The sequence below is a fragment of the Suricata suricatta genome, chromosome 2 (assembly GCF_006229205.1).
Source record: "Suricata suricatta isolate VVHF042 chromosome 2, meerkat_22Aug2017_6uvM2_HiC, whole genome shotgun sequence".
NCBI classification, from domain to species: domain Eukaryota; kingdom Metazoa; phylum Chordata; class Mammalia; order Carnivora; family Herpestidae; genus Suricata; species Suricata suricatta.
The window spans coordinates 146,945,081-146,972,873 of record NC_043701.1 but is presented as its reverse complement, the minus strand read 5'-3'; the positions used below and the strand labels follow the sequence as shown (position 1 = coordinate 146,972,873).

Genomic DNA, 27,793 nt, shown 5'->3' with positions numbered 1-27,793 from the left:
GGCCGCGCCGCCCGGCGGCGAGCGGCGTGGCGGGCAGCGAAGCCAAGCGCCTAGCGAGGGGACTGCCATGGGGCTGTGCTGCTGCAAGGACTGGAGGGGACACCTGCCGGCGCCCAAAGGTAACTCTTGGGCGCGCACGTGCGCCGCGGGCTGGGGACCTTCGCGCTCGGCAGCGGGGTTTGCGCCGCCGGCTTTCCCCAGCTATTGCCGGGGGTGGGGGTGGGGGTGGAAGACCCTCTTCGGGGACTGGTCCGCCACTTCTCCGGGGCCGCCCGCCACCTGCCTCAGCTCGGGAAAGGGTTGAGATGTGTCTGCAACTCCCCGAGAGTCACCGAACTTCGGAGAGTGCGTCCAGGGGCTCTTCTGCCTCCGCGGAGCCCGGCTGGGGCCTGGGGTCGGCGCCCAGAGAGGAGGGGGAGCGCCCGCGCTCTCGGTCAGCCAAGTCCAAGGCTGGGGCGGAGAAGCCCCCGGCGTCCGGCCCCGCCCACAGGTCCTCTGCGGAGGGAGCCCGGCCTCCGCCGGCGCCGCCTCTGCGGCTTAACCGCCTCGAGAGGGACATCCCTTCTGCCCGCCCCACTCTGTCACAAACTTGGACCGAGGGGCCCTGACTCAGAATTTTACAAAAGTCGCGGCGAAACGTGCGAGGGGAGCTGCTGTTGGAATGCAGCAAGCATGCAGAGGACTCCACGCCGGGAATCTGGCTGTGGAGCCTGCGGCCGCCAGAGGTCTGGCCTCCTTTGGTCAGTGGCCCTTCCGGCTTTTAACCCTTGACCGACTGAACCGCTCCTGTTGATGGTCAGAAACAGCAGGGCGTCGTCGCTTTACTCTAGCGCTTCCCAGACTCACCTGACCCTGAAACTCACCTAACCTCCCCACCCCACCCCCACCCCCCCACCAGCCGCTCATTAAATTTTCGGATCCCTGGGCCCCACCCTGAGCTGCTGGGTAGGCTTTGGGGAAAGCCCTGGGAAGCTGTGTGTTTGAGGACTTCCCCAAGTCCAAGCTTTGACCAGGTGAGTTGGGATGTCTTGCCTGTAAACCATGAGGTCCGCGTAGGCTTTTCCAGAATGGGTCCCGGGTTACTGATACCTTGAAAGTCATATTCTGGATCCAGATAAAGGTATAACTGTGTCCAGCAGCTTGAAGGACTCTTGTCCAGGTGATAATGGTGCCACAAATGGACAGGTTTGTTTCACAAAAAGTTTGAGATGGCTTATAACATATAACAAACATAAGAAAAGAAAACTGAATCGTTTTCAGCATTTAAACAGGACTGATAGAGCATAGAGAGAAAAAGAGCCCAATTAATCTGGCCACAAGATACTATCTGTGGTTGAGCCTTGATGCCGCCAAAACCAAATAGGAATCGTGACTAGCTGCATGGTTCTTATTGCCCAGAGCAAGAGTTTTCTTAGCATTTGATTTGGAAGGGAAAAAAAAAAAAAAGCATTTTGCATGTGAGGCTTCATGTTTGGAGGGAGGGGACTTCGAGTGAGTGAGTCTTGATTGTCCCAATGGCCAGGGCAGTGGGAGGGCTCGGAGGGCAGAGGTTTGCTTCCTGCAGGCTGTGGGCGGGGGGCAGGACGGCAGAGCAAGAACGATTTCACTGGGGGCTTGGGGGCTCGCAGGCCTGGAGTAGCTTTAGTCTTTCTTGACCCTTCTCAGTAAACAGGGCCAGGCGTGGAGCCTGGGTCCCAGCAGCAAGGGTAGGTTCGCAGGGCATTGGTAGGGAGGGTACATAGGCCAAGGGCATCCATCGCCTGCTAGCTTTGTCTTCCGGGGCTATGGCTGCCCAGGCTACACCCATCCGGATGAGGAACAGGGCTGGAGTAGGAATGTTCTGCTGCTTGCACCCCCCACCCCACCCATCCCAAGGCCCAGCTCACCCCATCAGCCTGGGAGCAAGGACCCCTTCTGAAGAGCCCACATGGTCCCGCAGCCCATGTGAATTAGCAAAGCGGGCCAAGTCTGGAGTGAGAGCGGGTAGGGGCCACTGTGACGCCAGAAATGTGCGCACCATGTCCAGAGCGGGTGGCCAGCCAGCCACTGCCAGGCAGGAGGGATTTTCTATGGTTCAAGGAAGGCAGATATTTGGGTTTTTTTCACGTAAAATCTCTAAATGTTTAGATGTTGTTGCCTCATTTAACAAACGTGGCCAGTTTGGTTAGGCCAGAACAGTCTGGACCATTGTTCAGAATGAGTTCTGCCATAAACAGGGAGGGGGAGGAATGGCTCCTTAGGCAGACAACCTTAGCAATCATGCGTTATCGAAATTTGGAAGGTTTTTCACTGCCAGACTTCTCAGAGCTTTTAACATGTTGGTGCAATCGTCTACCTCCAAGCTGGGTGGATCGTAGGCACCGTCTCCAAACCGACACCCAGGGAATCTGCTTCTCCTGGAGCATCTCACAGCACCCATACCTTTGGGCACACTTTGAAAAATTGGTGCTTTAGACATTAAACGGACTCAGTTGTCACAACGGGGACATGACACGTGTTTCTGAGGGCTGTGTCGTGAATTTCGCTGCTGCTACGTCTACTTGAGTAGGAAGCTTTCTGACTTTCCAGACTAGAAATGTGTGTAGGTATTTCATTTAAGAGATCGGAAGAGAGTCCAATAGTTCCTCTATAACTTAAAATGTTGCAAGATAAGAGCCATTGTTAATGGGTTGCATTCTTGGCTATTTCTGAAACAGAACTTTTAGGACGGAATATTTGATTGTGTTATCCCTGTGTGAAAAGTATAAAGCAGGAAAGCTCAGGCAGTCGATCCCATGAAGAGAGCAGCAGAAATCGATCACATGCCAGGGTCACCACGGTGGATCTAGTCCTCGTGGCTCCCATCACAGCCTGGCATTCCCCCCAGGAGACACCTGCTCTCTCATTAGTTGCAGGGCTGTAGGTGCACAGCGCAGACCTGGGGAGGGATGGCTGCTGGTGCTTTTGGGGACAGTATGCACTGATCCTAATCACGCTTACTGTGCGCACAAGACCGATCACTGCAGATGGGGCAGTTCTGGGTCCTGGGTGCTTCTGTGGAGGCTGAAAGGTCAGTGAGTGGGATCTGATGTGTGGAGAAGGATTACCCCTCCTCCAAGCAGGGGGCAAATGTATTTGATCTGAACTCTGAGAACACTGTGCCTTGTTTCTAGGCAGTTTCCAGATGCTTCTGCCACGTAGAGCTCTATGGTGGGTCTGTTGAGTGGCAAGTTTCATTTTCGTCTACTTTGCCTTGTGGTCCATGGCTGAGACTTAGAGGAAGAAGTGGTTCAGGGGTGCCGCCTTGAGACAGCTTTTGTTCAAGGTCAGGGAGGGGCCATGAGCAGACCAGTGCCCCTGAGACCTCAGCCCCAAATTCACCCTTCCTGCTGGTCTCAGCATTGGGAGCCCTCCTCTGTCTTCCAGGACCTTGCCCCTGTCAGGTGCGCTCTCTCCCCAACACCCTCATCTTCCCTTCTTCTGGCTCTTTGTCAACCTACAAATCTGCCCAAGTCACTCAGCAGAACATCTTTTAAAAACCACCCTCTTGCCCCCATGTGCACCACAAGCTCTGCCCTGGTCTCCTCTCCATCATGAGTTCTCCAGTAGGGGTTGGCCTTCCTGCCTGCTCCTCCTCCTCCTGTACTTATCTTTGCTACCCATGCTGGACCTGGTGAACTCTGAGTACCTGGGAACCTGCCCCATGCCCCTCTTCTGCCCACCTCCTGACCCACAGGGGCTGCCCCTGCCCAGCCCTTCTCTCTCGTCTCTGCCCCGCCCCCTTTAATGCACCAAGTTCAGCTGGGAGTTCTGTTTCATCTTCAGAGCTCTGTCGGTAAGTGTCCCCCAGAAATCTCCCCCAGGGCCCTGATAATTGTTCCTACCTTTAAGCAGTCAGCCCCCTAAATCCTTTACCCCCCTACCCCTGCAGTGTCCATCTCCAGCCTCCAAATCCCAAACTCTGCTGGAGTCCTGGGCACTCACCTGCCCTTTCTCTCTGTTTCTGGGCTCCCAGCCCTGCCTGCTGCTTCATTTCCCATGATCAAAGGCTGACAGGTTCTGTGATCCTGCCCAGGGCGTGTCCCCATCCCTGCCCCCATGGCAGGCCTGTTCAGACCCTCAGTGTCTTGCCCCACCAGCTTCCGGGCTGGTCATCCCCAGTTTATCCTTATTCCTTCTAGCCTACCACCCAGGCCAGCACCCCATGCACAGCTCCTGTCACATGCCGCCCCTCCTCAGACTCGGCCCCAGAGTGCCTATAGAAGAAAGCCCAGCTTAGCCTTGCTGGCATTGCACATGCCTCACCCCTGTCCAACCTCCCTGACGCACGATCTGGACCCCTGTGGTCCCTGCGTACACCACACCCTCTCACAGAGCCTTTAGTCAGGCCTGAGAGGGGTCAGGCCTGAAGGTGGGCCGTACCTGGAGCCGCCTTGGAGCTGCTGGCCCACAGGCCCCATTCATTTCATTCTTTCCAGTGCCCGATTGGTCTGGGTCTGCCACCTCTGTGATCTGGCACTGTGCTCTGGCAGAGAATCTGTGCTTGGTGTGTGGAGTAGAGGTGGAGGAGATAGTCCTGCTGACCTTCACCTGTTCTCATTGCCCAACTGCCAGGGGAGCCCAGGGAAGCCCTGTGGGGAGTCCAGCCCCACCCCGTGTATCACTCTACTGTGCTAGAGCGAGGCACGGCGTGGGCTCTGTGGCCCTTTTCTAATGGACAGAGGGCCTGTCGGGGCACCTTCCGGCCTGGGTGCAGAGGCCCCTGGGCCAGGCTGGGCACGATACAGATGGGCAGGCAGAGGTGTGCCCTGTCCTGGAGAAAGGCGTGGCTGTCACCGGGTAGAAGTGATAGAACTGGTTCTACTGGGTAAACAGCTGCTGAGCCCATCCTTTGAAGAAGGTTCCATTTTTCATAAAATCTTCCAAGATTGCTAAGAGGCCACTGTCGTCCAGGCTTCAGTCCATCCATTGAACAGCTCTCTGTTGGGCACTCGTTCTATGCCAGGCTTGTGCCCTGCTTGAGGACAAAGAGTTGGGGAGAGTGCACCTCTGCCCCCAGGGTGCTCATAGCCTGGCTGGGCGGAGACCCAGGACACACGGACGCTGCAGACCGAGAAGACAGGCAGGGAGATCAGTGAGCCTAGGTGCCCTGGGGGGGCTGGCAGTTCAGAGAGTGCCCAGAGCAGCTGATGCCTGAGCCGAGTCCCAACAGAGAAGATAGGCAAGGGCTTTCTGGGCCCCCGAGAAGTGCGCCAGGGCCGAGACATTCAGGGAGTGCAGGGACAGCCACCAAAGGGGCCCCTGCCTCCCTGCAGCTCCCTTGCCTCTTGCTGCCTATTCCGGGGACCCACATAGGCAAATGCTCCTCCACTCACTTCTGCCCCCAGCCCCACCCCCACTTGGTCCTCTTGCTGACAAACTGGTCAGAGTGACCATTTTTCCAGCCCCCGCTTGGCTCTGAGCACCAGACCCGCTTGACGCCTCCATTGCGCTCCCCTGGACTGGAGAAGTGGCCAAAGCTTATTAGCAAGCTAAGTCTGAACTCTTGATTTTGTGCTTCTACTCTGATTTGCTGTCACCAGCTCCTGCCAGTTCCGAGTCCTTCTTCCTGTGTCCATCCCAGGCCAGCTCTCTGGTCCCAGGCACCCGTATGCTGCCCGGACTCCTCCACTGGCCTCGTGTCCCCAGTGCGTTCTCCAACAGCAGGCCGCGTCTGCTCAGGTTGCCTTCAGCATCTCATTGTTCTCTCCTCACAGATGCTCAGTGGCTGCAGTGACATTAACAGAGAGCTCTCAGTGCCATTCACAGGGGGCCGATGTGGTCGCTGGCCAGCCTTCCCACTCTCTATCCCACACTCTCACTCAGCCTGCCTTCCATCCCTCATGCCCCCGCGTCCTCTCCGCCTCTGGCATTGCCCAGATGCTTCTCTGCCTGGAGTCACCTTGCACCTGCTCTTGACCTGGGGACCCCAGCATTTGTCTGGGCCTAAGTGTCTGTTTTTCCTGGGAGCCTGTCCCTGACCCCTGGTATTTGCTCACTTGCTATCCTTTCCTTTCACTTTAAAACCCATCACAGTGCGTGAATACATGAGTCAGTCTGTAAAACGAGCCCGAAGCTCCCTGAAGGCAGGGCAGAGCTCTGTCTTTGGCTTGCTTCTCAGAAAGCTGGCAGCAGCCAGGCTGTGTGGCAGCTCTTAGGTCTGACCCAACCTTGAAGACGGTGGACAGCTCACCAGGACAGACATGAGGCCAGAATGACATGTCTGAAGGTTAGAGCCTCCTGCTCCAGGGTTGTGCTCGTGGGCCGGAGCCCTAAGGCCTTTGGTCTGCGGCTCAGAGTCTGCCTGAGTCCCCCTCTGATTCTGAGGAGTGTCCCTCTTTGTTGTCTCCTTCCCATTCAAGTGTTCTGGGCAGCAGCCCTGTGGGTTTTTCAAAAAGGGAACCAGCCTGAGGCAGAAGATTGGTTCAGTTTCCCAACCCAGGGACCCCAGGTCACCCCTCACCTCTCTGAGCCTCCCCATCCCCATCTGTAAATAGGGACAGGCATGCCAACCTCAAAGGTTGTTGGAAGACTGTTGATAGTCTTTTAGCTGGGTTACCACTTAGAACCTCAGTTTTCTCATCTGTAAAAAGGGAAATAGGTAAGACTGGATGATCTCTAAGGTCATGTCTGCTTAAACCTCAGACTGTTCTCTGAGGAAGCTCGGAACTGCCTCGTGGTCCTCGCAGCAAGGCATTAAGAAAGCTAGGTGCCTCTTCCTACCTCCACAGAGAAGGGCTCAGCCGGTGGTTCTCTAGCTGCAGACGCAGGGGTGGGGGTTTGATACTGCAAGGATAGATCAGCAGTCCCCCTTGGACAAAGTTCATGAACAGGTCTGTTTAAGCAGCACATCCCCAGGACCAACAGTGCTGGCCCCAGAGGAGAACCAGTCCAGGGGAAGCCAGAGTCTCTGACCTTGGCCATTAAGGCAGCAAGCCTCCCTGAGAACTGGGTCCTAACTCCTAAAGGGAGGGGGGAAGAAAATGCTTGGTGCTGTGTTTTCTTGTCTTGTTGGCCTGCAGGCCCTTGCACCTGTAAGGGGGCCCTGCTTTGGGAATGCTGGGACCAATTCCAGAGCATCCAAATGAAGTGAATCCCTGAAATAGTCATCTTCTTTTACCTGCTGCCACCCAGCTAGGTAGCTGATGCAGATCCTGCCTGAGCTACAACTTCTGCTGGGCTCCTCCCCCAAACAGCCTATCACCACCCTCTTTTTCAAACAGCTTTAATGAGACTTATTTCACAAATCATAGACTTCATCCTTTTAGACTGTACAGCTCAGTAGGTTTTAGTATATTCAGAGTTATGCAATCATTACCATCATCTAATTTTAGGACATTTTCATTACCTCAAAAATGAACACTGCATCCCTGAGTAGTCACTTCTCATTCCCAAGATAACCCTTCCCCCTACCTTCTCCCAGTTGCCCAGGCAACCACAAAATTGCTTTTATACAACATGAGGCCTTTTGGGATTGGCTTGTTTAACTTATCATAGTGTTTTCAAGGTTCTTCTATGTTGTGGCATGTATCCGTACTTTGTTCCTTTTTATGGATAAATGTAGTTCATGGTGTGAGTGGACCACATTTTGTTCATCTGTTCATCCGTTGATGAGCGTTAGTGTTTTGCTAGTATTTTGTTGAGTTTTGTTTGTGTATTCATAAGGAATGTTGGTCTATAGTTTTCTTGCAGTGTCTTTGTTTTTATTATGAGAGGAACACTGGCTGCACAGGACCTGGGAGCCCTGCCCTGGTCTTTTCCGTTTCTTGAAAAGTTTGTCAACAGTTGGTACTAATACTTTAAATGTTTGATGGAATTTACCCATGAAACTGTCTGCTATTAATTCTTCTTTAAATGACTAGTAGAATTCATCAGTGAAACATTTTGGGGGAATACTTAAGTTACTAATTCAGTCTTTTGTTAAGTAAAGGCTTATTTAGGTTTTCTATTTCTTCTTGTGTCAGTTTTGGTAGTTTATGCCTTTCCAGGAATTTATCTATTTCATCCAAGGGACTTCATGTGTTGGCATAGAGTAGTTCGTGTTACTCCCTTATAACCCGTTTTATTTCTATAAGGCTGACAGTGACATCTTCTGTTTTGTTCATGATTTTAGTAATTGAGTTCTTCTTTCTTTTTTCTGGCTTAGGCCAAACGTGGTGATCTTTTCAACGAACAAACTTTTGGTGTTTTTTTTCCTTTAATTTTCTCTATTATTTTCTAGTCTTTCTTTAAATAATTTCTAGTCTAACCTTAATTATTTCCTTCCATCTGTCTCACTTGGGTTTGGTTTTTGGTTTTTTGTGTTTTGCTTTAGTGTCCGAAGGTGTACGTTTAGGTCGTTGACTTGAGCTCTCTCTTCCTCTGTAATGTGGGTGTTTATAGCTACAAGCTTCCCTCCAGCTTGCTGCCTCCTATACGTTTTAATATGTTGCACTTTCACTTCGGCTCAGAGTGTTTTTAAAACTTCTTTTGTGACTTCTTCTCTGGTTATTTAGAGGTGAGTTGTTTAATTTCCACATTATTTGCGATTTCTGTAAATTTCCCTTCCTTATTGACTTCTAAATTTATTGCTCCTAAGATGGTGAATATATATTCACATTTTGTTTTATCCAACCTATTTAAATGTTTAAGGCTCACCATATGACCTAGTGTATGGCCTATCCTGGAAGACCTCCCATGTGCCCTTGAGATGTGCGTGTGTTCAGTTCTTGCTGGACGAGGTGTTCTATGGGTATTTGTTAGGACTACTTGCTTCCTTGGGTTGTTCAAGTCTTTTTGTTTCCGTATTGATTTTTCTGCCTCGTTCTATCCATGATTGAAAATGGACTACTAATGTCTCTGATTTTCTTAAGTTTATTTATTTTTTAGTAATCTCTATACCCAGTATACGGCCCAAACTCACAACCCCAAGATCAAGAGTCACATGCTTTTTTTTTTTTAATGTTTATTTATTTTTGAGAGAGAGGGCACGCATGTGCATGCGCAAGTGGGGCAGGGGGCAAAGAGAGAGGGAGACAGAGGATCTGAAGCTGGCTTCTCCCTGAGAGTGCAAGAGCCCAATGTGGGACTTGAACTCACAAACCATGAGATCATGGCCTGAGCCAAAATCAGATGCTTAACCGACTGAGCCATCTGGGCGTCCCAAGAGTTGCATGCTTTTCTGACTGAGCCACCCAGGCACCCAGAAAGCCTCCAAATAGTATTGTGGAGTCCCACTTCAATTCTGTCCATTTTTGCATCATTATTGTGGAGTTCTGTTATTAGGGGGACTTGTGTTTATCACTGTATCTTCCTGCTAGAATGACCCTTTTATACTTGTAAAATGTTTGTCTTTATCTCCAGTAACATTTTTGTCTTAAAGTCTATTCTGTCCCGTATTTGTATAGCCCTTCTTTAACCTTTTTTTTAAATGTTTTTTATTTATTTTTGAGAGACAGAGAGAGACAGCATGAGCAGGGGAGGGTCAGAGAGAGGGAGACACAGAATCTGAAGCAGGCTCCAGGCTCTGACCTGTCAGCACAGAGCCCAACACGGGGCTCGAACCCACAAACCGCAAGATCATGACCTGAGGCGAAGTGAGCCACTTAACCGACTGAGCCACCCAGGTGCCCCTGTAGCCCTTCTGACTCCTTTTGGGTATTGTGTACATGATCTTTTTCTGGCATTTCACTTTCTACCTGTTTGCTTTTAAATCTAAACTTGTCTCCAATAGACAGTATGTAATTTGTTTTTTAATCCATTTACATTTGACATAACTACTGAGAAGATGGGTTTATGTCAGCCATTTTGCTATTTGTTTTCTATATGTGCCATGTCATTTTGTTCTATTACTGACTTCTTTTTATATTGTGTAGATGTTTTCTGTTGTATCATTTTAATTTCCCTTTGTTTCTTTACAGTATTTTTTTAAATGTTTATTCATTTTTAAGAGAGAGAGACAGAATGTGAGCAGGGGAGGGGCAGAGAGAGAGGGAGACACAGAATCTGAATTAGGCTCCAGGCTCTGAGCTGTCAGCACAGAGCCCGACACGGGCTCCAACCCGCAAACCATGAGATCCTGAACTAAGTCCAAATCGGACACTTAACTGACTGAGCCACCAGGCGCCTCTCTTTACAGTATTTTAAAGTTATTTTCTTAGTGATTGTTCTAGGGATTCAGTCTGTCCTCTTCCTTTCCTTTGTGACATTATCCTCATACTAATTACATCTTTTATGCATTATAAGCCATCAACGCAATTTTATGCAGTTGTCTTTTAAACCACATAGAAGGATTGAATGGCACCTGCGTGGCTCAGTCAGTTAAGCATCAGACTCTTCTTGATTTCAGCTCAGGTCATAATCCTGTGGTGAATTCAAGCCCTGTGTTGGGCTTTGCACCGGCAGTGTGGAGCCTGCTTGTGATTTTCTCTCCCCCTCTCTCTGCCCCTTCCCAATTCACTTTCTTTTTCTCTCTCTCTCAAAATAAATAAGCTTTATTTATTTTTATTTTTTTAACAATGGAATCCTTAGTAGATTTTTAAAAAAATTTTTTACATTTATTTATTTTTCAGCGAGAGAGACAGAGCGTGAGCAGGGAGGTGCAGAGAGAGAAAGAGACACAGAATCCGAAGTAGCTCCAGGCTCTGAGCTAGCTGTCAGCACAGAGCTCAATGCGGGGCTCGAACCCATGAACCATGAGATCATGACCTGAGCTGAAGTCAGACTCTTAACCAACTGAGACATCCAGGTGCCCCAAAATAAATAAACTTTAAATCAGATAGAAGGAAAAAAACTACAAAACATGCATTTATAGTATCTTTTATATTTACCTATATAGTTACTTTTATTGGTACTCTTTATTTCTTCGTGTAGATTCGAGTGACCATCTGATGTTCTTTTCATTTTTGCTTGAAGAGTTCCTTTTAGGGGCACCATGTGGCTCAGTCAGTTAAGCATCTGACTTCAGCTAAGGTCATGATCTCGTGGTGCATGAGTTTAAGCCCACATCGGGCTCTGTGCTCACGGCTCAGAGCCTGGAGCCTGCTTCAGATTCTGTGTCTGCCCCTCCCCTGCTCACTCTCTTTCTCTCTCAAAAATTAAATAAACATTAAGAAAACTAAAAGAAGAAATGAAGGGTTCCCTTTAGAATTTCTCCAAATGCACCTTCAGTGCTCAGCGAGTTTATGACTGTCTTAGGCTTCACTCCCTGCTTATGTGTAGTTGGCCAGAGCAAGAGACTGGGGACTTCTCGTGTCTTTCCTGCTCATCGACACAGCCGTACACGTGTACATGGGCTTCTACATCAGCAGAAATATGTCAGGGCTTTTCAAAGCTCCTGGTGGATTTCTCCATCCCCAGATCTTCCTTTTGGCCAGCCTTGTATGCCCAAATCAGTATCGCCGCTTTCGACAGCTGTAATCATCAAGAATGACCCCCTGGTTGTTTTTGACAAATGCCCTGGAGATGGGGCTTTTCCACAGAGTGAGTCGGGTCGGACCGTGAGAGCGCTATGTACATGGGGCTTTTTCAGGGATCCGCGAGACAGATCACGTGGCTACAGTGGGGGACTTTCTGAGATGCTAAGTCATACCAAGGTGAGGCAGCAGTTCTTAGGTCTTCTCTGGTCTGGGCCTTGTTCTTTTTACCTAAACTACCTGGATGTTAAGGGTTCCTGGGAATTAGAGGTGAGTTAGGGTGCTTGAGGGCTTGGTTTCTGGGAGGCAGTGTGAAATGTCGGAAGCTCACGGAACTCTGAGCTGGGCCGGCCCAGTTCTGCATTTTGGCTATGCCACCTGCTGTCTGTGCAGCCTTGGGGACAAGTCACATCTTGGAGCCAGAGAGGGATACCTTTGTCTGTAAATACTGACAAGCTCACCAACATGTCCGGTAATGGAAGTGATGATTATTTATCTCGAGGCGTAGAGTGGATGCTAAAACCAGATGAGGCCAGTGCTTTAGCAAAGCACTTACAACACATATAACACACACTGCGTGCCGAGCCCTGTCCTGAGCACTGTTCATGTACAAATTCACTTAATCCTCACAGTCACCTTCAAGGATGTTCTTTGTGTCATTATAGAGATGGGAAACTCAGGCATTGAGTTTCATGCCCAGGGCTGCTCAGAACCGGGAGCCCAACCCAGACTGTCTGGCCCCAGAGGCCACACTCCCAGCCCAGCTCTGCAATGAGTTCATTCAATGCCACTTGAGCCTAGAGCCAGGCATTCACTTTGACAGCTAGCCTCAGAGCGCGCCCAAGAGACTAAAACAAAAAGCAGCACGTGCCCTTTAGGCACGGAACTTGGAACAGAAAGCTGGCCACCCCTGGTCACGTCCAGCTTAGAAAGAGTCAAAGGTTAGTCTCAGACTAGCAGCTTCTCCTTTGTGGCTTCAGCCGGGCCAGCTTCCTCTCTGAGGATCAGTCACACACAAGACCTCCCCCCACCCCCACCCCCCCAACCCCAGCCCCATGGAGTTTCCTTTAGGGCCCAGGCTGCGGTGTCCCTGAGCCTGCTCAGACATCCACACGGACCGAGGATACCTGTGTGTCAGCCCCTCTCAGTCAGCTCCCCGGGCTGAGCCAGGAGCCAAGGCCGGCAGCCAGAGCAGGTGGTCAGTCACAGGGTGTGCACTGAGCCCCACCAGGGCCTTGTGGGGGCAGCCACCCACTTCCCTGGGTTCACTTCTGTCTTTTCAGATGCAAATGAGCCCATCACAGCCAGTGATGTCACAGTGGCCACTGCCTGCCTGGTGCGTGACTGTCTTCTGTAAGAACGAAATGCAGGTGTGGATCAGGATCTGGCGTGGGGCCCTCTCCTTCTGCACCTGTGTGCCAGCCTCCTTCTCAGACATCTCTGAGGAGGGCCCTCACCTGGCAGGCTCTCAGAAAGACTAGGAAGTTTGTAAAACACAGAAATCCTTCCTTACTAGTCACTAAACCTCCCTACTCGCAGCCTCCCGGGGTCTCCGAAATCTTCTCCCTATCTAGGACCTGAAAGTTCATGCCTGGCCCAGCAGGGTAAGGCCCACCCTGTTCTGATTGGCCCTGGTCTCCGCAGAGCCTTCGTTCAGGATTTTGGACATCACCCAGTCAATGTATATCACCCGCTTCTGAAGAAGAGAGCCCCTGAACTTGGGAGCAAGGAAATATCTTTGAGATTAGGTAGTTTTCTTCATTGATTGATTAGGAGAGTTGGGTGGAGAGAGGTCTGTGTCATTCTCCTAGGGCACACGGCTCCCTGGGACAGTGTGTGAGCCTTTTACAGGTTGGGGGTGCAGAGTAGGGGGGCAGCAGGAACGGCCTCGGAGTCCAGGCACCCTGGGATCAAGTCGTGACCCTCCCACATTGACCTGTGTGCCTCTGGGCATGTGCCTGGGCTCTGGGTCTTGGTCCCACAGCTGGGAGTGCACCACCTCTCCTGCTGCCCTGCCTGATGCAGTGAGGTTGTACAGGAAAAGGATCTGGGTAGGATCAGTGCCCACCAGCATCAAATGCTGCCTTCCCCAGCCAGCTGGCACTATGGGGACAGCACTGCCTTCTAATTTAGTGAGGTCCAGGCCTATGTCCAGGGCCATCTGCCTGTGACCAAGCCACTACCTACACTGTCCCGCTTCAGTGTGGGGCATAAGCAAGCTTTTTCCAGGGAAGGCCTCCCAGGGGAGGGTTAAGGAGAGCATCCCCCATTCAATACCAGGGATCAGTACTTAGAGCTGTAACGTGGACTCAGAGTGAGCTGAGAGGTCCTCAGAGATCACCCAGCCAGACTTTCTCATTTTCCAAATTAGTTTTTTAAAAAGCCCCAAAGAAAGGAAGTGACTGCCTAAGGCCACATAGCATGTCAGTGGCCCAGTCACTTGAGTCTGGGGTCCCCTGTGCTCTTGGCTCTGGACAAGTTTTTGTAACTGCGTTCTCTTTAGTCCGTATGGATTGAGTGCACGTTCTGTGCACAGACCTGTGCTCAGCCACGTACAGAGAGGGTAGCGAACTTCCAGACCCCAGTGTTTAGTGAAGGGAAGGGGCAGGACACATAGGCGTTGCTCAAGGCGTGGTTGAGGGTTGGGTGGCCTGAGCTGATGGATGTGGGAGAACCACCCTTTCATGCCACCTCCGACAGCTGGATGCACCGTCCACGCCTCGGCCACGGGCCCTGCTCAGAATGCGCTGGGGGTCGAGGCACCTCTGTCAGAAATGATTCTTACTCCGGGCACCTGGGTGGCTCAGTCGGTTAAGCGTGTGACTTCAGCTCAGGTCACGATCTCACAGTTGGTGAGTTCAAGCTGACGGCTCAGAGCCTGGAGCCTGCTTCAGAGTCTGTGCCCTTCTTTCTCTGCCCCTTCCCTGCTTGCGCTCTATTTCTCTCTCTCTCTCAAAAATAAATAAACATTAAAAAAAAAAGTCCCAACCAGATCCTTCCTCTGTCCTATCAGCATGTCCCAACTACCGTAAGGGACAGACGGCCTTTGATCGGAGCCTCTCTACTTTGCCACAGACCCCGGCCTGCTCTGCCTCCCTGTCTTGCTCATTTGCATGGACTCCACAGCCCTGATCTGATGTCTTTGTAAATTGAAAGGGTAAGAGGGATCCCTTGATGCCAGCTATAGTTTAGAAATATTTTATGTGTGGAATGCACTCACCTATTAAATAAACAGTCTTTCATTTGTGAAGGAAGCAAGGCTAACCCTTGTTGAGTGCCTTTGGTGCCAAACACAGCATATTCTTTGCCTCCAAATTTTCAACCTTCGCTGTGAGAGAGGTCTGATCCTGTTGGCCTTCAGGATGAAGACATTGAGCCTGAGAGGTCTCGTTACGTGTGAGCCTCTCTCGGAATGACCCCGATCCCTGTTCTTCTCTTCCCTCGGCTGTCTTTCAAGTCTCAAGAATGGACTTTTCTGGAAAGATCCTAGTTAATAGTCCTTGGCTGCTAGGACTATGAGTCTTTGAGGTTGCTCTGGCTACCTAATAAAGTGGCTTGTGATAAAAACCTAAGGACATTCTTCCTTCCGGTGCTCCCCTCCCCTGTGACCCACAGGACACCATCAGAGCTCAGAGATCCCGGAGTGGCAGGCGCCAGAAGGATGTTGCATCCTCTCTTTTTATTCACAAAGGCTGGGGAGCTGCTCCCTCCCAATAAATTCCCAGGAAGCCACCCATCAGCAGTGGGCAGTGGGGGCAGGGCCTGGGTGCATCGTGTCTGGGGGGAAATGAGGCCACGGAGCCCCGGAAAAGGCCAGGGTCACCCAGCATCCTGCCCTACCTCCCCTGTGAGGCCCCATTGTCCTCCTGGGGCTCCCAGGCTGGCCCGCCCTCGCCGCTGCTGCATTCATGAGCTGGCTCTGAGTTAGTGCTATTTGTAGAATCTTCTTAAAATACCACAACAGTGCCATTCACAGAGCGTCTGCGCGGCGCTCGATGGCGGAGGTTGGAACAAAGCTCTGCTGTGCTCGGCATCCCGTCTGGGCCCTGCTGGAGGGCACCCCTCTGCCCCACTGATGGGGAAGCCGCAGCCCTCCTGGTCCCGGGTGCTCCCAGGTGAGGCCCCTGAGGTCCAGCACCGACTCTGGTTCATCAGAGTGTGCCCTGTGCCAGGCCAGCCAGCCAAGGGAGCGCAGGCCGACATTCAGCTCCCTGCAAATGACAGCAGTCCCCCACCCCCAGCCCCGCTAGCCCAGCTCAGGTCAGCCCTGTCCTCAGGCCACACACGGGCTTGCTCAGTTACGACTGGGTGGACAGAATCGGGGATCATCAGGGAGGGAGCCTGGAGATGATGCCCTTCTCCAGAACCAGGGCCCTGGTGTCCTCACTGGACACAGCAGGTCCTCATCAGCTTGCTCCCCCCTCAGCTGCACCCACAGTGCATTGTCAGGAACCCAGCTCTGCCCTCAGGATGGTAGCAGGTGTCCTATTAGCAATGTGTCTTGTGGTTCCTTGGAGGAGCTCAGTGGGGCTAAGTGTTTTCTCTGCTATCAGACCTTGCCCACAGCCCATGCGCTGGGCAGCAGTTCCCACCTAACCTCTGAGCCTTCCCTCGCAGAGCTGCCAGCCCTGCAGTAACGTTCCGGCCAGACCTCCTGGGTCCCCTTTAGGAAGTGGTTTTGTCTGGAGCCCGTATCTGGTCAAAGGCTTTGATGACCTCCCAGTTCTTATCTTTCCCGATTGGCACCTAACCACGTGCTGCATAGAAAATCAGATATTCCGGGGCCCCTGGGTGGGTCAGTTGGATGAGCATCCAGCTTTGGCTCAGGTCAGGATCTCACGGTTTGTAGGTTTGTAGGTTCAAGCCCCGTGTTGGGCTCTGTGCTGACAGCTAGCTCAGAGTCTGGAGCTGCTTCGGATTCTGTGTCTCCCTCTCTCTCTGACCCTCCCCTGCTCATGCTGTCTCTCTCTGTCTCTCAAAAACAAATAAAAAACATAAAAAAATTTTTTTTTAAATCAGATATTCCTGGGGCACCTGGGTGGCTTAGTTGGTTAAACATCTGACTTTGACTCAGGTCATGATCTCACGGTTCGTGGGTTTGAGCCCTGTGTCGGGCTCTGTGCTGGAACCTGCCTCAGATTCCGTGTTTCCTTCTCTCTCTGACCCTCCCCGCTCACACTCTGTCTCTCCCTCTCTCTCTCTCCCAAAAATCAATAAACGTTAAAAAAAAAAAAATCAGACATTCATCCCAAAGGAGGCCTCTTAGCTGTCCCCACTGTGCCTGAGGCCAGTGCCTGCAGTGGCCCTGCTGTGTCTGCTTGTGGCCGGAGGGACCCACAAAGGCCTGGCAGCCATGACCCAGGAGCTCCCTCGTTGAGCTGCTGTGCCCTCCAGGACTGATGTCTGGACCCCCATGGTAGGTTTTTAAATGTCCTTGGCAGGTCCCCAACAAGTCCCTGGTAACCATTGGTCACAAAGGACACGGGGCCTCCCTCTGACCAGTGATGGGGTCCTTACACACGACTGCAGCACCAAGTGTGGCTCTGGACAAAGGTCCTGGCAGTGGAAACCTGGGGTGAGGACCACGTGAGAGACTGACACCCAGGGGAGGTGGGTTAGGGATTCTGGTGAAGCACCACGACCACGTAAAGAACTTTGCTCGCCTCAAGGCCACCCCAGTGTTTGAGCCCTGGCCATGGAACTGGAATCTTCCCAGCCCAGTAGAAGGCAGGGAGCTCTGAAGAGTGGGTCCTCTCTCTGAGGCAGGCAGGCCCCTGTCATTCACTGGCTGCAGCATTTCAGGCAGAGAACCTCAGTTTCCCTGTCTGTAGGGGATGTCAATATCCCTATGCACTGCCTATCAATTTCCCAGAAGGGATCCATAGGGCCTAGTTTGGGGCCTCGCTGTGGGACTGAGTGGGGCCGGAAGCCCTGAGAGCCCAGAGGGGTTGAGGATTTGCCCCTCCATCTTCCAGCTCTGCTGAGGGAGAAAGCAGTGGACATCAGTTAGGGCATAAAATCTCAGCTTTTGCTCTCTGACTGGGAGATTTGGGGAAGTTTTTTTCTGTGGAAAGATAAGTACTTCCTCAAGATCGTCTTATGGCTTAAATGTGAGAACATAGGCCACCGTGTTGCACAACTCCAGAACTTGGCATGGATGGGGATTCACATAAACTACAATACAAATTGGTGCCACCAGAGGGCGCCATTCATTTAGACTACAATGAGAATGACTGTCTGGGGGGGTGTGGGGAGAAGGGGTGCCAGGCACTTAGACTTTGTGAATAATAGTGATGATGATGATGATGCGAATGTCATTTTCCAGAAGTGCTATTCATTAAAACTATAAGATGATCGGGTGTCTTCAGAGCGTTCTGTGCACATAGACTATCATGTGAGTGGCAGCCTCACGGAGCTGTACTAGGCAATGGCGCTGGAACTCATTTAACTTCCATCACAGCAAGACTTCTTACTTCTCTGATGGTTTATACCTGGCCCCCCGGGGGAGACAGCTTATAAAAACAGTATGTTTATTTTGAAGAACCAGAACAGTTTGGGTGAACAGAGTGTGGGGAGAAAGTTAGCTGGAGCCCTGAGGTCTCACGCACCTGCTGGAGGTGGGCCCACATCTAACTGGGCATCGCCAGAACCCAGGCAAAGGAAAAGAGCACCAGCGAGAAATCAATGGTGTCCAAACTAAATCTACAGAATTTCTCATTTGCCCAGCATAGATCTTCTGGCTCAACAAATGTCCACGTGAGCAGCTAGAGCAGGCAGAAAGGAACTGGGAGGTTGGAGTGAGTGTGCAGGATTGAGTGGGTAGATCACGGGTGTGAGCAGAGTCCCACAGGCCCAGGCATCTGTACCATTTGGCAGGTCACTTTCCCTGATCCTATCTCTGTGCTCAGCCCTTCTCCCCACCCCACAGAACTACTTACAGGCCTTTGATTACATTTGCTGCCACCTGCCTCCAGGCAGCCCTCCAGACCTGCCCCTCTGTGCCTGCTGGCCTTGGGCAGGGAACTTCGCTTTTCTGGGGTAGTGGAGATGGTTACCCTAGGAATTCTGCTTCCCCTACCCTTCCAGGCTGCTGGAGGGAACCTAGCTGCCTGAGAGCTTTATTCCCCCCCTACCCCCAGGGGGAAGAGTGTCGGTTGGGTGGAGGTTTTGTGATGCAGAACTGGGACCCAGCAGACTAGCTCCATAATAAAGAGACATCCCTCCCCTCCCTCCAATTCTGGAGATGTTGAAGTGGAGGGCAGATGTCTTTCTCGTTACAAATTTGTCTCCTTGGGCCACTTCCCAGTCTGTGGCTGACCCGCCTGCCCTTGGCTCCTTGAGGGCGGGGGCTTCATTTGTGTCTCCAGTTCCTAGCATGGTGCCTGCAGGGATTCAGGCTGTGTCGTGACAGGATTTGAGAATGCTCAGGGCAGGGGTTCTCAGACTCTGAAGGGCTGTATCCAGCACCTGGGGGACAAGTAAGAACTTCCTGCTGGTAAAAGGAGGAACAGAGATGTAGCCACCAGCCCCTGGTGTCAGCGATAAGAACCTAGTCCAGGCCGTTGAGTGAAGATGGGCCCCTTCCTGTACCCCAGGCCCTCCCCTGTGAGGCCAGTCTAGGGGCCCTGGGTGCCCGGAGCTAAAAGCCAAGGAAAGGGCAGGGGTCCCTGAGTCCGTGCTTGTCAAGCTGGGCCTGAGCTCGGGTGGGGTTCAGCTGGGAAGGAGATGGATGAGAAGGGAAACCACCAGCATTTTAGAACTTGATGCTTACAACTACAGAGTGGTTTTTATTTTTTAGATGTTGTCTAAAACTTGCAGTTTCTGGAGACAGTGACATGGGACACCCCTCTTTAGAAAAACTTTTTTTTAAGTATATGTATTTTGCGAGAGAGAGAGAGAGACAGACAGACAGAGACAGTGTGGTTGGGGGAGGGGTAGAGAGAGAGGGAGAGAGAGGATCCCAAGCTGGCTGCATGCTGTCAGCACAGAGCCCTACTCTGGGCTTGACTTCATGGAATCTTGAGATCATGACCTGAGCTGAAACCGACTCAGATGCTTAACTGATGGAGCCCCCTGGGGAGCCCCAAGGCACCCCCTCCTCTTCCCAGCTTTGGGCCCAGTGCCTGGAAGCTGATCCTTGTTCTTGCACTTCCTCTGGATCGCTACCAACACCAAGACAGATCCTGAATCTGAACCTAGGCTTTTGTCCCCCCCTGCAGCCCACCCTGCCTGGTCTACACCATTGAATCTTCTCCCTGGGTGCCTGCCACAGCTTTCTGTCTACCTCCTGACTAACTCATGCCCTCTTGGGTGCACTGAGCCACACCAAGGACCTCAGTACTTTTCTTACCCCAGGGCCTTTACACTTGCTGTCCACCGTCAGCCCTTTAAGCCCAGAAACAGATCAGTGCAGGAAAGCCAGACCCTCTAGTCATTAGTGCCCAGCTCGAGGGTCCCCTTCTCCAGCTGCCTTTCCTGACCCACATTTGAGCTTGCCTCCTTCCTTTGCTTACTTGTGCTTTGGCTACCCCGCCCCCACCCCAGAGATTAAGCTCCAGGGGGTGGGCCATTGCCTGTCTTGTTCACCCAGGTGCCCCCTCCACACTGTCCCTGTGCCAAGCACAGCGCTGTAGGGTCCCCCCAAGTATTTGTTGCCTCTTTGAAAGAAAGAGCCTCTCCCCACCCATGCTCCAGAGCAGGTGGGGGAAGAGGAGGGGAGGGGGGGAGGGAAGTTAAAACTCCCGGGACCACCCTTGACCAGTGGTGACTGGAGCCAGTGGATAGCTGCTCCCCTCTTGTGCCTTGGCTGGGAGCTCTGATACACATTTCATTAGGCAGCATGGACCAGGCCAGCAGGATGCGGCCCCCAGGGCCCCTAAAGCTGAAGCAGCCTGCTCCATCCCACATTCTTCTGGGCTTCCCCCCCAGGTTCGTTCCCCACCCTGCACCTCTCCCTGGGGCAGCTTCCCAGACACACCAGCCCACGAGCCCTTGTGTCAGGCTTTGGTTTTGAGGAACGCAGGCTAAGCCATCGGAGTTATTAGTTGGGGAAGATATTCAGTAGCAATGCGAAGAAGCAAGGGTACCATTTCTTCCTGTTAGTAACACATGCTATCAGCCCACAGGGCTTGGTAGTGTACTGACCAGATGTGTCGGTGCACGCGCTGGGAGCAGAATGTTCTATCAGGTGTAAGAGAGGCACTGGATGTATCTCCTACCCCAAGAAACCTGGAGGGGATCCCAGGAGGGTGGGGACAGGAGGCAGGGTGGGGACCAAGGAGGGGTCCTGGGTGCAGATCAAGCCTCCATTACTTACTAGATCCCAGGGCTCAGGAACCTTGACCGTGGTCTCAGCGTCTCCCGCACATACTTGCTGGGAGGGTAGCAGCCTTGGCCGGCATTTCCAGCTCGGGGCGCTTTACCTTTGCCCCTGACCTTGCAGCTGTAGAAGTAAGGCGCCCTGCCCTGCGCACCGAGACCCTGGAGAGGTTGAATCTGAGAGTTGGTAAGGAAGTTGGCACAGAGAGGGTGTTTCATAAATGTTAGCCTTCATCGCTTCTCGGCCTTTTGGCTAAGATCGAATGTAGTATCTGTTCTGGTCAGCTTAATAACATAAATGTTAGCTTTCTTGTCCTTCCTTAGGATAATGAATTCAGCTATTATTCCCTCCAGGTCACTGCATAAATTGCATTTTTTTTCCATTCTAAGTGTCAGACCTACCCCTCTTCCCTTGAACGCCCCCACCCTGGGCAGAAGAACTTGCTTTTCCTCTGGCACCTGGCATAGTCCATTTTAATATGTTGCTATTTTTAACTTTCATTTCTTTTCTCCATGAAAGTTATTTTTAAAGGCGGGTAGGGGGCAGGGTCCCCCCTGGCCTTACCATCAGTGGTGTTTCCCAGCCCTGGCCATGCTGCGTGACTGTTCCCAGGGGCTCCGGAGGCCAGAGCAGGCTGGGCCCGGAGCCCGGTGAACCGAGGTACTGATGGCAGGTGACCCTGAGGAAGCAGTTCTCAAACTGAAACTGTGGTGTCAGCCCCCACCCCTGAGACCTCTGGACTCTTCCTAGGCTTTTGTTTGTGGTTTTGCATCTGTTTGTAATAAAGGTTCAGGCCAGTCTTCCCCACCAGGCAGAGACTCTTGGTTGTGTCCCTGCTGTGTCCCTAGCACACAGCACAGTGCTCAGCACCTTACCATAGACTTTTAATAAGTATTTGTGCAAGGGAGGGGCGCTGGGGTGGCTCAGTCAGTTAAGCATCTGACTCATGATTTTGGCTCAGGTCATATTACCAGGGTCGTGGGATTAAGCCCTGAGTCTGGGGTTCTGTTTTGGGCAAGTGTGAAGCCCACTTGACATTCTGTCTCTTGGGGAACCTGGCTGGCTCAGTTGGCTGAGTGTCAGATTTCGACTCAGGTCACGATCTCGCAGTTCCTGAGTTCCTTTTTTTTTTTTTCTTTTTTAAATGTCTTATTTCTTTCTGAGAGAGAGGGAGACACAGCGTGAGCAGGGGAGGTATAGAGAGAAAGGGAGACATAGAATCCGAAGCAGGCTCCAGGCTCTGAGCTATCCGTCAGCACAGAGCCCGATGCAGGGCTCAAACCCACAAACCGTGAGATCATGACCTGAGCCGAAGCTGGACACTCAACCAACTGAGCCACCCAGGTGCCCCTGGCAGGTCCTGAGTTCAAGCCCCACATCAGACTCCATGCTCTCAGTACAGAGCCCTCTTAGGATCCCCATCTCCCTCTGTCTCGGCCCCTACCCTACTCACTCTGTCTCTCTCTCTCAAAAATAAATAAACTTAAAAAAAAGATGCTCTCCCTCTACCCTTCTCCCAACTCGTGTGCGCCTGCATGTACATTCTCCCCCCGCCCAAGTAAAAAAAAAATATTTGTGGAAGGGGGAATGGGGTAAGAGAGACTGGTGAGTGAGGGGGAACAGTTGAGGAAGGTGAAGGAGAATGGGGGTATTGAGCTGTGTCTTGATGAATGAATAGGAGTTTACCAAATGGGCAAAGTGGAAAGGTGTCCCAAGAAGAGGGAATAGCGTGTGCAAAGACAGCGAGGCGTGAAGGGCACGGTATATCCGAGGAACAAGAAGCCAGGTGGAGTGCCAGGAGTGAATGGTGAGATGGGGAGCAGCGGGGTGGATGGGAAATGCACCCTCAGCTGATCACAGAGGAGGCTCAGTGGGAAACCTGGAGCGTGAGCTGGGGAGGGGGGGCACATCCTGAAGGCCGAGGGGAGAGGCTGTGGTGTGGAGTTCCTACGGGGGAGGGAGAGGCCTGACTTGCATTTCAGAGAAGACCCTGTAGTCCGCCCACATTCTTCCTGCACTTGTGCAGCTGTCCCTGTGAGACAAATCACACTCCCAGTTGTCCCACGGGCGCTGCCTGGGGTGAGGTCAGTACGGATTCCCTAAAAACCCCAACGTCCCCAGAACCACAGAAGATTTCCCAGGGAGACTCTGGTTTTAAGAAATGAAACTCCACTGTGGGATTGAGCTGGCGAGAGGGGAAGTTGGAGCTCAAGCCATCTGGAGGCTATCTGGGGCTTTTTCCCAAATCAGAAGTACTCATGGGGCACCCGGCTGGCTCAGGCAGTGGAGCATGCGAGTCTTGATCTCAGGGTTGTGGGTTCAAGCCCCACACTGGGCGTAGAGGTGACTTAAAATCTTTAAAGGAAAAAAACGACTCAAAGCACAGACAGGTCTAACTTCTCTGGGGCCAAACCAGGAGCTGCCACTGTAAGGATGCAGGTCTGAAACTGACTCCATGAAACAATAGAAGGGCACACATTGCCAAAGGCAAAAGGGACCACCCTGGTAACATTCTAAGGGCAGGCCTAGAGACAGAGGCTAAGACTAGTCACGCCCTACCTGAGGGTCCTGGGCCCACTCTGTGATTGGTCAATACTCTAAATGTTGTGATTGGCTCCCACCAAAAGTAACAAATACTCTAGGCAATGTGAATGGTTAAACCTGCTGTCAATAATATTGTATAATAATGATTGGATTACTGTATTTCCTGTAATTCCCCAAACTCATAAAAGCCCTACCCTGCCTTTGTTCGGGGCTCACTCCACATGGATCCAGTAAGTCTGTGAGCCCGAGTTTAGGCTGGCCGGGCCTAAATTCGTAATAAAGCCCTTTGCTTTTGCATGTGTGCTTCGGCCTCCCAGGTAATCTCTGGTTTTAGGGGGCGATATTAAAATCTGGGTACAACACCACCTCCCTTAACGATAAAAACGAACAGTCTTCATTCAAGAAAAGCAATCTGTGCCAGAGTAACGCTCACACACACGCACGCACACACACTTCGGAGTCCATAGGGAGTGGTGAGCCTCTCTGTCCCTCAGCACCTCGCCTCCTCTCCTGACGTGAGCCCAGGCCCGTGTCCTGCTGTCCTTGTAGCAGTGGGCTCGCGCAGCCACGCCCGTGTGCACGAGTGACTCTCACAAATCAAGCATATCCATCACGCTGTTTTTGCCTTCTCCATGTAATAATGTATTATCCCTCCCACACACCCCGCCGCTCCTTTGTTTGCTTCCTCATTCCTTTGTCCACGTACATAATTTATTTAATCATACATTATTTCTGTAACGTGATGGACTGTAGTTCCCAGCTTGTTATTGCCGCCTCCTTATGCACATGTGTGAATTTTTGCACAGTAAATTCCTTGGAAGGGGTTGCTGGGCCGTATAAAATTTTGATAGATACTGTCAAACTATTCCCAAAGAGACACAAAAATCTCCTCCGACCAACACTGTAAAGGACCCCTCAGCTCAGCACCTCCAGCTGTAGGCCACTCTCACCCCTTGGTGAGCTGATCCCCAGTTCCCAGTGACTCCCCGGTGCCAGGAGGCCACCATCACTGATTCCCTGCTGGATACACAGCCTGCTGCCCGCCCTCCCACTGCCCCCACTGCCCACAGATGGCATGGGGCGTCTTTCACTTGTCCCTTTATGGTGGATTCTATTGTCATTTGGTTTTTATTTATTTTTTTAAATTTATTTACTTATTTTGAAGGGAGAAGGGGTGGAGAGAGAAGGAGGGAGGGAGGGAGAGAGAGAGAGAAAGAGAAAAAGAGAATGCCAAGCAGGCTCCCACCGCCAGCGCAAAGCCCAACTCCAGACTCAAACTCACGAACCTGTGAGATCATGACCTGAGCCGCAACCAAGAGTCAGACGCTTAACGGACTGAGCCAATCAGGTGCCTTGTCATTTAGTTTTTAAAATAGGTAATATGGTTCAGATTTCAAAGGGTGGAAAGCCAGTCTCTCTGTGCCACCCACTTCCCTTCCCAGGAAAGCCACTGCTCCCAATGTCTTCTGGCTCTTCCAGAGATATTTTGCCCATATTCAAACGAAAAAGTATCTCCTCCATTCTCTTCTCCCCTCCTGTGCAAAATGGGTCACGTATCATTGCATTTTTCACCTAACTGTGTCTAGCAGAGAACATTCTAGATCTGGGCACGGAGCACATCCTCCTTTTTAATTCCCACAGAGCTTCTACGTGATGATACTCTATCCCTCTCCCCTCCTGTTGCCATTGTCTTTTTACTGTCTTTTTTTTTTAATGTTTTTATTTATTTTTGATACAGAGAGAGACAGAGCATGAGAGGGGGAGGGGCAGAGAGAGAGGGAGACCTAGAATCCAAAGCAGGCTCCAGGCTCTGAGCTGTCAGCACAAGCCCGATGCAGGGTTCAAACCTAGGAACGTGAGATCATGACCTGAGCTGAAGTCAGACGCTTAAACCGACTGAGCCACCCAGGCACCCCTGTCTTTTTACTTTCATTCTTTGCCATGCAAATATTTTTAACTTTTATGGAGTGAAATTTTCTTTTGTGGTCTCTGGTGTTTGTGTCATATTCAGAAAGGCCTTCCCCAGTGTCAAGGTCAGATGGAAATTCCTCCCACTGTTGATCCTTCTGTGGCTTTATGTTTCATCTTTAAATCTTTGATCCATGGTGAAATTTTATTGTGTGATAAGGTGTGATACAAGGATCCAACTGGATACTCTCCCTCCAGGTGGCTACTTTTTGTCTCTTTTCTGTTTATTAAGTAATGTCTTCTACTTGCCCATTTGAAATAACTTGTCGTTTCTGAAGTCCCGGGTACTGGAGTCTCTGCTCACGTCGTGCGGGACCTCCCTCGTCTTCCTTCTTGTGTAGCGGGATACTCGACTCCGTTTTCATAAATTGGTCTCTATTTTTTTTTCAAAAATGCCTTTGCTGTTTTTGTTATGAACTTTAGAATCAACTTGTATTTAAAAAAGAAACGCGATTAGTATTTTCTTGTGTTAAATATATAGACTAGCTTATGGTAAATTGGTATTCTGTTCTGTGGGTTTTCCTACTTACACGATGGTATTTCTGTTTCTTCTCATTTATAAATAGCTTGTGATCTCTGTTGGTTGTCTGTCTGGACACCTGCCTGCATTCTCTTACTGCCTGCCTTTATTTTTCAGTTCACTTTGGTTTTCTTTATCTATAGAAACAACACTAGCAATGAAAAGAACACTGTACCCTTCTCTCCAGCTTTTATTGTTTTATGTTCTTTTTCTGATCTAGCTGCACTGCAGAAGACTTCCAGGAGAACATTAAATAACAGTGATGTTGGGGGGCCTGCTGGGATTGGCCTTGGCCTTGATGGGAACCGTGCTAGTGTCTCTCCACTAAACGCAGGGTTGGCTTTAGTATGGCCATGTTGAAGAAGGATTCATCTATTTTTATTTCACCTAAGACTTCCATCAAAACCGATGTTAGATATTGCCTTCTAAGGTTTCTCCTTGGAGAAACAGATTCAAGAGAGTCCTAAAGGAACCACGGGGACGCGATCTTTCCTCCACTCCCTAGGACACCTCCTGTTGTGCTGCCCCCACCACTCCCAGCCCCCTGGGCCGGCATCGCCTGCCCAGCAACAGAGGGTCACAGCTCCCTGGGCCTGTGGCAGGCAGCGCTGCCCCAGTGGTGGAGCAGCGTGGGGGGGGGCAGTTTTTAGACACCCCCCTCCCCAGCTTTCGATACCCTCTTTACCCCATTCGTCTACCTTCCCTGGTCTCTTTTTTCTCTCCTAGTTAGGATAATAAAACAGATTTCTAGAAATGCAGAGGTGTGCTGTCATCCCTGGCTGAGGTCCGCTGCCATGGAGGGTGCACCAAACACAAGCCTCAGTGTCTTTGGAAGCTAAACCAGAGGTGACCTCTATCACCTTCTGCCATTTCTATTTATTGTGAGCAAGTTACTAGGTTCAGCCCACATTGAGGAGGGTGTGATGCCCGGGGGCGGGGTTCACTGGTGGCTTAGAGGGATGGGGCCAGGGGGGACAAAGGGCGGCCAGAGTGCCTGGGTCCATATCCTCAGCCCGCAAGAGCCGGGTGGGAGCGGCCAGCACTTGAGGAAACCAGTTAGCATGCAGTTTCCCCTTGCTGACCAGGGCCATTTGGGAAGCTGTGCTCCGTTAGTCACGTGACCTCTGACAAATTACTCAGCTTCTGTTTTCTCATCTGCAAAGTGGGCATCATAATTGCACCACCCTCCAGGGTCATTGTGAAGCTAGACTACTGGGCCAAAATAGGCAGTGTGTAGAAACCGTGTCCAGAATATTGTAAACGCCCAATCAAACTTGGATGTTGTATTGAGATTGCCTGTCACTTCCACAGAGCTTTCCATGTGTCCCCACGGTGACCATGCCACCCTTTTCAAGACACTGGGCCAGTCCTGGGAGATACCAGCCAGACCAAGGGAGGCAAGCCCCACTCTCCTGAAGCTTACATCCACTAGCAGAGACACAGTAAACACATACACACATAAATCAGCTAACTTCCCGATGGGACAAAATCTAGAGAGAGAAGAGCGTGACAGTGATCAGGCGGGAGGGACAGTTACTTAACAGAGCTTCTCACCCAGGGAAGGGATCTCTACATTGAAGTCTGAGCTGAGGTCTGAAGGTGCCAGGGAGCTAGGAGAACGACATTCCGAGCACCTGTAAGTGCACAAGTTCTAGTTGGAAGAGAGTGAGTCTGAGGAAGAGAAGGAGGACCCAAATGGCTGATGGCAGTAGGGTGGGCAAGTGGGTGGACAAGTGATCATGGGGCCTGGGACCCCCAAGGTAATGGCAGAGTTGGATTATATCCCAAGAACAGTAGGCCCTCTGAAGAGTTTTAAGCAGATGTGCTTTGTTTTTAATTGGCTGCTTTTCTTTGCTGAAGGGATGGATGGATGGATGATGAATGGATGGATGAATGGATAGATATACGGACAGATGGACAAAGGGGAAGATGGGCAGACAAACAGGTGGCATCAACACCAGCATAGCCTCTCACCAGAGTGTAGTGCCAGTTGCCTGCCCCAGCCCTTTTGGAAGTAACTTCAGAGCTTCC

General features: G+C 51.4%; 1 protein-coding gene and 1 pseudogene across 8 annotated transcripts in view; both read left to right on the top strand.

Moving 5' to 3' along the window:
- The window catches only part of ARHGAP22 (Rho GTPase activating protein 22), a 168,064-nt gene that overhangs the window by 105,505 nt on the left and 34,766 nt on the right, over nucleotides 1–27,793 (top strand). The window contains exon 1 of one of the 8 annotated variants that reach the window (XM_029932096.1): nucleotides 24–119. The exons of the other annotated variants lie outside the window; for them this stretch is intronic. Within the exon in view, the coding sequence (XP_029787956.1) occupies nucleotides 68–119 (52 nt within the window). The 5' untranslated portion in view covers nucleotides 24–67. Of the gene's footprint in view, nucleotides 1–23; nucleotides 120–27,793 lie in introns of those variants that run through there. 8 annotated transcript variants of the gene reach the window in all.
- Nucleotides 20,963–21,093, top strand: LOC115286053 (annotated as a pseudogene).